The sequence below is a fragment of the Tamandua tetradactyla genome, chromosome 1, assembly GCF_023851605.1.
Source record: "Tamandua tetradactyla isolate mTamTet1 chromosome 1, mTamTet1.pri, whole genome shotgun sequence".
Lineage (NCBI taxonomy): Eukaryota > Metazoa > Chordata > Mammalia > Pilosa > Myrmecophagidae > Tamandua > Tamandua tetradactyla.
In genome coordinates, this window is record NC_135327.1 from 124,576,898 (window position 1) to 124,587,054 (window position 10,157).

The window sequence follows — 10,157 nt, forward strand, 5'->3', positions numbered from 1 at the left end:
TAGGAAGCACTCCTAGTGTTGAGGCCTTAGGAATTGACACTAAAGAGTTTACCAAAAGCTCAACTTATTACACTATCTGGGTAATGCTTGGGGGACCAAGAACTCGAGAAATCTGGCTCAGTTCTGCAGCCTCTCTTGAGATAAGGTGATTAAATAGTCCTCAAAGTAGTGACTCTGGATTTGGGGTCCTCATAAAACTGAAAGATAGGAGCCCTCAAGGTTGCTTTGCGAGTATAGCAACATCTCACCTGACAATGGCTTCTGATGTCCTTGGCTCTACAGACTCTTGGGGAAACACCTGCTTTCTCACTGTATGTACGGATCTGTGCAATAGACAGGCACTGGTACCCAGAAAACAGTAATTATGAAGTGTAATGATTCTTTAAGAAGATTTCATTGTTTCACATTCTGTAACAAAGTCGGTGTTTTTTTCTCTTTTACTATAACGTCATATAGGAGTTCCTGTTTAGAAAAAGATTTTAGAAATTCACAGAGCTCATTTCTAACTTACTATTTTTTAACTTGGAAGAACTGCAGTAAGTAGTTTATCAGTTAACACATTTAAATTCCCATTCCATTCTTCATCCTTATAAAGAAAACAGAAATTCAGCAAACTAGCTAAGTATTACCAAAGGGGATGGAATGATGATAAACATTAACTGGTTCACTGATGCAGAAATGGGATGAAAATTTTATCATTAGGCTCCTAAATAGAGGAGGGTAATGGAGGGTAATTCTTCCTTTCAATAGAATTCAAGATCAACCATTCCCTTCCCTTTTTCCTAAAGACTAAGCCGCTACTTCCTCCTCAAGACAAGCTGGCCGACTGAAATCTAATTCATTAATCCATGGTATTTTTTCCTTTTTGGAGGTCACGGTAAAATTGCCACGAATTGAAGTTTAATTTCCTCGACCCCACCACGAGCAGGGTGAGGCTGGCGGGATGAAGGAGGTTTAAGGAGACGCCCCCAAACTGGCGAAAACGTATCCGCGATGGAGACTGTTTTGGTCACCTCACTCTTTAACTGAAAGACATAAATCCGTAACAATTTCAAAACAAAACAAAACAAATAAACAAAAAACCCAGAATTGAATACGTGCTGCAAGCTGGTAAATCGCAGCCGACTATCATCAAGATTCTCAGGCCGAAGCAGCCACGCAGTCCCTCCAAGGTAGCCCAGGGAAGAAAGCAAATCTGGGATCATTTACCAGCGTTGGAACACACGCTGCTCCAAACACTAAGGTATCCCTCCGCGGAGCATTAACCGCATTAATAATGGTAATCGCCCTGCTAGAGTGCAAAACTCACAGAGGTAATAGACACACTTTTTCTGTCTCTGCAGCTCCTTTCGGTCCACCCGCCCACGCGGCGGGGGAGCTCCAAGCACCACCCGAACAAACCCAGGCAACAAAATACGCCCCCCGTGTCGGATCTTGGAAGCTCATCAAAACTGCCCTCTACCCGGCCCCTCTCTGAGGGCCTTGGAACGCTGTAGAGCGGCCGCCAGGGGGCGCAGGGCCGGTGTTGTCGCCTCTACTCTTAGCCTGAGGCCGGAAGTTAGTCTCGGCCACTTCCGCACCTCTGTTGCGTCCAGATTCCCGGACGAGGAATTCAGCTCTATCTGCAGCGTGTGGGAACGGTTGGTTTTGAGGTTGGCTCCCCTGCCTGTGAGATTTTAGAGGCTAGTTCTGGTTACTACTAGGGGTGGGAAGAGCGCAGTGTGTGGAAGAATTATGGTTTTGAGTAAAAAAAAATGCGTCTACTTTCGAACTTTGCTTATTAGTAGTGCAAGGCAAGCTAGCAAGGGAGCACGACGTTGTTTCCGATTTTGTAATTTTAAGGGCAACCCTACGTGTTCGGTCGTGGGGAAATACATAAGATAATGTATGTGAAGCTCTGAGTTTTAATTTTTCAAATCAAATCTGTGATTCCGTTACCTTTTCCTGTCAGATAACAAGCGTGTTTTCTTCCGAAGTGTGTTTTCTTCCCAGGTGTGTCTGAGAGAATCTTGATTTTCAAGAGATAATGCATCGCATGAGAACCTTATGTAATGTTAGATAAAATCGATCCGTTTATTCTGTTTTACGGAGTCCTCACAATATCTTGCCTTTTTATTTTTTTGCCATTTCTAGGGACAGCTGTTCTTAAGTCTTTCTGGAGGGATGCGAACTCCCCTTTCCTTAAGGCAGATGAGGTGAGAAATAACATTACTATGAAGATCTTCAAACTTACTAGACGACCATGTGGGATATAGTACTCTGGAGCCAGTGATTAGCCATTTCCATTAAAACCACCTTTTACTGGCTAATTGTGGAGTATAAAGGAATATAAGTTATGTCACAAGTAACAGGTGCAGAGACTTTCAGTTATGAACTTCAGCCCTTGGGATAATGTTTTTGGGTTATTAAAGATGTCAGCTTTAGAGACAGATTGAAGTCAGTTTTGAAATATTATTTTTGAGGTTTGCAGATTGAGGCAGTTGATATTTCTTGTACTGGGGTGTTTAAATATTCTACTGGATATCTTGCAGGAGCAATTTGAATGGAAATTGGGTGTTAAAGAGTAAAATGTCATTGATATTTGCCTTATTTTTCTGTTAAAAATTGAAAAATAGATACCAGGTAATAGGTATTTTCCATTACTTTTTTACATTCCCCACACCCCACCCAGCCAATTTAATTTGTTTAAAATTTTTGTGTAATTGTAAAATAACATATTAAATCAAATCCCAACAGCTTAGAAATAGAACATAGCCTCCACATTACTCTCTCAGAGATAATTAGTTACTCCAATTTTCCCCTCTGTGTATATTGTCCCCCCTTTTTAAAAATATAAATGGTATTATCCCATATGCCATACTGTCATGCAATTTGCCACTTAGTATATCTTTTTATTGCATTATATATATCTCATTTTTAAAGTGTGTGGTATAGTATATTGCATAAATATCGCAATTTATTAAGCTATTGGCCATTTGTTTTTCCTTTTTTTTTTGCAGCAAATAATATTGTAATGGTTATCCTTTTGCATAGCATCTGTGTATTGTTGTCCTTTATTTCCTTTGGATGATCTCCAAAAGGTGGAAATTCTGGGTTAAAAGATACGAACATTTAAAACTATGATAGATGGTACCAAATTGCCCACCAACAATTGTACATGAGAGTTACTCCTGTTTTCCCACATTCTTGTTTCTCACATTTCTCACAGTTGATATTATTGTTACCATTGTATTTAGTTTGTTTTTTTGGGGGGTGGGGTGGTGGGGTGTATGGGCTGGGAATTGAACCCGGGTCCCCGCATGGAAGGCGATCCTTGTACCACTGAGCCACTCATGCACCTTATCATTGTATTTAATGTTTAGCTGAGGCCCCTTACACTATATTTCCTGGTACTGTATTCAAGCTCAAATTTTTTTTTTAATAGAATACCTAGTTTTAGATTCCTTAGTATTAACAACAGATGGTTCACGTCAACAGAAAGTGTTTATTAAGGATTTAATAACTTTATTATTAAGGATTTAATAACTTTATTAAAGATTTAATAAAGTGTTAATAAGGATTTAAATAATAATTTAATGTGGGAAGATATTATTTGATGGGACCTTGTAGCATAAGTAGGATTTTAATAGGTGAACATCAGAAGGATTGGCCTTTCTGAAAGACAAACAGTATACAAATACAGGGAGACAGAAATGGGCAAGAATGTTTTGAATCAGAGGCTTGAAAGGTTATATGCCTGGTTGCAAGGTTGGAGCATAGAAGAGATAGCTAGAGAGGTAGGTGAAACTATGTGGTAAAGAACTTCAAAGTTCAGTCTGAAGATTTAGTTTTGTAGTGGAGAGCCACAACAAAGTCCTTTATCAAGAAATGAGGGTCATATCACTGTGGTGGCAGTTTTGAGAGACTTGTCAGAAAACTAAGTGTTTGAAGGAGAGCGTAATAATAGGAAAGTATGGGGATTGGATTTCAGAGATATTGATGAAACTGAGTTTACATAATTTGGTAACGGAGGTTGAGGAAGAAGAAGAAAGCAAAGATCACTTGTAGATTGTTACTGTGAGTGACTATTAGGAGAGCTAGATTGGGGGTTGAGGAAGAGTGCTCAGTTTGATTTTGGACACGTTAATTCATAGGAAATTCATTGTTTACAGTGATATTCTTCACAGATTAGGAGAAACCTTAATAGATTATTCCTTTTTTGTTAATAATTTTGGCGATATTTTCACCCTTTTAGTCTGCTATTAGAAGAATTTCTTTTGAATTTTCTGTGTCTTGTTTAGCCCTGTGTGCCATGGTCTTAGTCATCTCAAGAGAGTGCATTGTCTAGAATAGTAGTCTTCAAACTTTTTTGATTGTGTTCAATATCAATAAAAATGTTTGGGCATGTACCTTCAATATATATGTATAGTTATTGGTTAGTTGTATATATGCCTTATAATACTATTATGTTATGTATTATAAAACATGTAAAAGGTGGAACTTTTAAAAGGCTAAAACAAATGTAAGTTAGAATTTTACTGTTTTCTTCTATCCATTGAATCATCTTGCACAACTGTTAGTGTTCTGTCCCATTATGCAGTAGAAGTCACTCTTGAGCATCTGGAAAAAAAACAAGACTGTTGAGCTATGCAGGGTGGAACCTTCATTCTTTAGAAGGTGGCTCTTATTTTCAAGTTTCTAAATTCATGAATTTTTGTAAGAGTATTAAGTTTCAAAGTAGAATGTGATATGAGATGTGGAGAATAATGAAATAAGTGGTGTGTCAATCTAAAATATGTTTTGTTGTTTGATGTTTACTTTTTGAGTGTCCTTTATTTTAGTTTGAATATTACTTGATTTTACAATTTTGTAATCTTTTCCCAATATTTTTTTGTTTTGTAGACTATGAGCTACAACAATATTGCCAGCCTATAGGCATTATCCAAATTCTTATTATAATTGGAGTAATTAAAAGGACAAACACAAAGAGACTTTCTTTGAAACTGATCTTGAAAGCATTGTCTAAAGCCTGGAGGTGTTAGTGTTGGATTGAAACCATCTATCTGTATTTTTTATTTCATGCTTAATTATAAAAAGGGAAATGCCTCTTAAATGAATAAGAATCCCTTGTAAATAATTAGAAATCAAGAACTAAGTTTGTCATACCTACATATTCTGAAAAGGAGAAAGTACAATTAAAAAAATATATATGTGCTGTTGTATAACTTAGACCACAAGTAGCTTAGGAACATGTCTGATGGTCTGAATAACAGAACACTTTTTCTGTTGCTTTCCTCTTAAAATCTTTCCCATAAATGAAGATGCTCAATTCAGAAGGATCTGTGTTTATCAAACTGAATTTCGTAAATTTTATGCTCCAGTTTTAAACCATCAAAAAAATGAGTTATTGGGGTTTTAGGCACAGATGTTTCAGTCTAAAAGTTACATCTGTTGTGAAACAGATATAGACAGTCTTAAATAGTCTTGTGTAGTATGGTGATGGAGTGAGTGAGAATGGTAAAAGTTTACATGCCATCTTTTGGCTCAGTTCCACGTGTGCTGACTTTATGGATTAAGTATCACAACTTGGTTATTTTGAGGATGAAAATTGTTGTAGAGTTGTTGAACCAAGCAGGCATTAGATTTTACTGAGTGATATGGAGATTGGGATCAGGAACTGTTGTAAAGAGGTCTGTTTGAATTGAGAATTAAGGCTTTTAAGAATAGCACAGATTTGAAGGTGACCCTGAATCTAGAAAAAGGTATTTAAGGCAGAAGTTGGTTAAACTGAGGTATTGGTTTTCAGGACTAGATTTAGGATTTGAAAACCAGGTGGTCAGAACAGAGGCAGAATATCAAGATTTTAAAGCCAGAGATCTAGAAAGTTAGAAAACAAGGCAAAATTGAAGGCATCAGTTATTAGGAATAAGTTGGCTTAGAAACTAGGAGGACAAAGCAGAGATAGAGAGGGACCACTGATTTTCGGTGGCCAAACAGGCAAGTCCAAACAAAAAGAGAAACTAAAGGAAGAAATATTTCTGGGCCAGTGATGGTGCCATCCAACCTTTCTTTATGTTCAGAATAGAAGCAGCTTCAGACCCACAGATGAACATCTGAAACAATCAGCTAGGGAGTAAGAGTATAATAACTGGTTAGTTAGCATGGCACCATGAGAGCTGGATCCATGGGTGTGTTCTTACAGAAATGTAAATTATGCCATAGAATCAGAATATAGTCATTTATCTGTTTAACATGCATTTGTATAATATTATATATGTTGTTTTGCACAGCCTTTTAAAAGGATTGAGCTACCTGACCATTTTGGCACCAAGAAACCTCGTATATATGAGAAGTAACTTTCTCTTTGGTTCAAGATGTTGGATGACCCAATTTTCAACAGAAATGCTCTTCAAATCATTTTCTTTTAGGCATTATAGTGTAAAGTATGATAATATGGCCAGTGAGCCTTTAGAGAATGATGAGCTTCTGAACAACTTACTTATAATGGGAGTGGATATTGACATGGCGAAGAAAAGACAGCCTGGAGTTTTTAATAGGATAGTTACTAATGAACAGGACCTGAAGATATTTCTTTTGTCCAAAGGAGCTAGCAAAGAAGTGATTGCTAGCATCATATCAAGATATCCACGAGCCATAACACGCACACCTGAAAATCTTTCAAAACGATGGGATCTGTGGAGAAAGATTATGACATCAGATCTTGACATTGTAAATATTTTGGAACGTTCTCCTGAATCTTTTTTTCGGTCCAGTAACAACCTAAACTTAGAAAATAATATAAAATTCCTCTATTCAGTTGGATTGACCCGTAAATGCCTTTGTCGATTGTTGACTAATGCCCCACGTACCTTCTCTAACAGTCTTGATCTGAATAAACAGATGGTTGAACTTTTGCAAAATGTCTGTTTGTCCTTGGGTCACAATGATCCCACAGATTTTGTCAGAAAGATAATTTTTAAAAATCCTTTCATCTTAATTCAGAGCACCAAACGGGTGAAAACTAACATTGAATTTTTACAGTCAACTTTCAGCTTGAACAATGAGGAGTTGCTTGCTCTAATATGTGGTCCTGGAGCTGAAATCCTAGACCTTTCCAATGACTATGCTAAAAGAAACTACACAAATATCAAAGAGAAGCTGTTTTCTCTTGGTAGTACCAAAGAAGAGGTACGGAAGTTTGTCTTAAACTATCCAGATGTGATCTTCTTGGCAGAGAAAAAGTTTAATGATAAAATAGACTGCCTCATACAAGAAAAAATTAACATTTCACAAATAATTGAAAACCCTCGAGTCCTAGATTCAAGCATAAGTACTTTAAAAAATCGACTCAAAGAACTGGTTGCTGCTGGCTATAATCTGAGTACATCCAACATTGCTCTTCTGTCTTGGAGTCAAAAAAGATATAAAGCTAAATTGGAAAAGTTAAATGGATAGAATGTTCTGGGAAATTTAAAAATGTCTTACAATATAATGATATCATTTCATGTAGAATTTGGAGCTTTCAAAAAGATAAGTTCTATTTTTTAACTACATATATATGTAAAATAATCCTTTGGACATTTTATAGGTTTATAGCAACTTATGGTCAGTATGCCCAAGTATAGTCCTCCCAGCTACCTTTACTCTTGTTTGAGTTAATGTAACATCTCATTCTATAATATATGCTGTAGCTTTTATAGGAATGGTAGTTCCTGACCGACTGTCAAGGCAAAATAGTGTATGGAAAGATAGAAAGCTTCTGTGTTTTCTGTTCAGGTTCAAATAATTGACAGATTCATTTGGGTAGTTCTATTTCCTCTCATGGTTTTGAATGATAACCTATTCATTTTATTCCCATGTGTCTCATTGTGATTCATCTTTAAAACAGGATGCTAGTATAAATCCCTAAAGGAGGAATTTTTCATCTCAAATTCTATATTCCATTTCGTGCCAATTTGAATCTGTGGTGTACCCCAGAAAAGCCCTTTAATCCTCATTTAATAATGCTGGGTGGGAGCTTTTGATTATCCATGGACATGTGACCCACCCAATTGTGGCTGGTAACTTTTGATTAGATGGTTTCCTTGGAGATGTGTCTCCACCAATTCAAGGTGGGGTTACTTATTGGAGCCTTTTAAGAGGGAACCATTTTGAAAAAAGCTTTAGAGCCACCAGAACTCACACAGCTAGAGACCTTTGAAGATGAAGAAGGAAAATGCCCCTTGTGGAGTTTCATGAAACAAGAAACCTGGAGAGAAAGCTGACAGATGTTCCCATGTTCTCCATGTGTCTTTCCAGTAGAGGAGAAACCCTGAGCATCATTGGCCTTCTTGAACTAAGGTATCTTTCCATGGATGCCTTAGATTGGACATTTTCATAGCCTTGCCTTAATTTGGACATTTTCACAGCCTTCACTGTAAACTTGCAGCTTAATAAATTCCCCTTTTTAAAGCTGTTCATTTCTGGTATATTGCATTCCAACTGCTAACAAACTAGAACATGTTTAAACCGTTGCCATCTTGTTGTTGTTATTGTTTTGCTTGGTTTATTTTTATGGGTGTATTTTGATTTCTTTCAAGATGAGGACAACTATGGTAGGAAAAATGATGTGTCATCATCCCCCCACCCCCACCCCAAATCTCTCAACATCCTAATTCCTAATAGAATATATTCTATTACATGGCAAAAGGGACAGTGCAGATGTGATCAAGTTGAGGACTTTGAGATAGATTATACTGGATTATCTGGGTAAGCCCAAGGTAATCATGAGGGTCCTTAAAAGTGGAAGAAGGAGGCAAACGGGAGGTCAGAATGATGCAATGTAGAAAGGACCTAAACTACACTGCTGGTTTTGAAGATGGAGTAAAGGGCCATGAGCCAAGGAATGCAGGCAGTCTCTGGGTAAGGAGACAGGTAAGGAAACAGGTAAGGAAATGGATTATCATTCAAACCTTCAGAAAGGAACATTGCCTTGCTGATACTTTGATTTTAACCCAGTCTGCAGAATTGTAACATAATTTGTGTTTTAAGCTACCAAGTTTGTGATAATTTGTTATATCAGCAAATAGATAACTAATGCAGCAACAGAATTGATTAGTTGCATTGTAGGTAAAAAATGTTATAAAATGCAGTCCTTTTTTAAAAAAAAATATTGAGAAATCTTCACACACATAGTCCATCCATAGGATTAATAAGTTGTTCACAGCATCATCATCTAGTTGTGTATTCATCACCATTGTCATTTTTAGAAGATTTGCATCACTCCAGGAAAAGAAATAAAAATACCCCTTACTCCTACCCCCCCACTGACCATTAGTATTTCAATCTACCCAATTTTGCACTCTATCCTCCCCCATTATTCATTTTTCATCCTTATTTTTTTTTTCTTGTATGCTCTATGGCGGGCATCACATTTCATTCTTTTTCCATGTGAGTATCCCCTTATAGCAGCACAAATTACTGAATTTTTGTTTGTTTGTTCGGTAAGTGCATGGGCTGGGAATCAAACCTGGGTGTTCTGCATGGCAGGTGCGAATTCTACCGTTGAACTACCCTTGATGCCCTCTGCCCTTATTTTTTTACTCATCTGTCCATATCTTGGATAAAAGCAGCATCAGACAAGATTTTCACAATGACATGGTCACATTGTAAAAGCTTTATCATTATATAATTGTCTTCAAGAATCAAGACTATTTATTTATTTATTTATTTTTTTTACATGGGCAGGCACCGGGAATCGAACCCGGGTCCTCAGGCATGGCAGGCAAGCACTCTTACCTGCTGAGCCACCGTGGCCTGCCCAAGAATCAAGACTATTGAAACTCAGTTCATCAACAGTTTACAAGTTTCAGGTACTTCCTTCTAGCCACTCCAATATACCACGAACTAAAAAGGGATATCTATATAATACATAAAAATAACCTCTAGGATAACATCTCAAATCTACTTGAAATTGCAGCCACTGAAACTTTATCTCATTTCTCTCCCCAACTTGGTTAAGAAGACTTTCTCCATCTTATTATTCCAATTCCGGGCTCATCCCAGGAGTCCTGTCCTATGTTGCCAGGGAGTCTTACACTCCTGTGAGTCATGTTCCATGTAGGTGGGAGGGCAGTGAGTTTACCTGCTGAGTTGACTTAGAGAGGCCACATCTGAACAACAAAAGAGGTTCTGAACTT

The 10,157-nt window shown here is 37.3% G+C and overlaps 1 protein-coding gene and 1 long non-coding RNA gene across 3 annotated transcripts in view; one reads left to right on the forward strand and one right to left on the reverse strand.

Moving 5' to 3' along the window:
• LOC143686436 (uncharacterized) overlaps positions 1–1,185 on the reverse strand; it is a 44,244-nt gene extending 43,059 nt beyond the window's left edge. Inside the window, exon 1 of the long non-coding RNA XR_013177138.1 lies at positions 249–1,185. This is a non-coding gene — a long non-coding RNA (uncharacterized LOC143686436). The remainder of the gene's footprint in view (positions 1–248) is intronic.
• A 347-nt stretch (positions 1,186–1,532) lies between these two features.
• On the forward strand, positions 1,533–9,635 carry MTERF1 (mitochondrial transcription termination factor 1). 2 transcript variants are annotated; one of them, XM_077116590.1, is made up of 3 exons: positions 1,533–1,640; positions 2,134–2,195; positions 6,270–9,635. In XM_077116590.1, exons 2-3 carry the CDS (start codon positions 2,164–2,166, stop codon positions 7,432–7,434), a joined length of 1,197 nt encoding a protein of 398 aa, XP_076972705.1. In that variant the 5' UTR covers positions 1,533–1,640; positions 2,134–2,163; the 3' UTR covers positions 7,435–9,635. The 2 variants fall into 2 exon arrangements, with proteins under 2 accessions (XP_076972705.1, XP_076973473.1); XM_077117358.1 differs by having other exon boundaries at positions 1,598–1,652.
• The last annotated feature ends 522 nt before the right edge of the window (positions 9,636–10,157 follow it).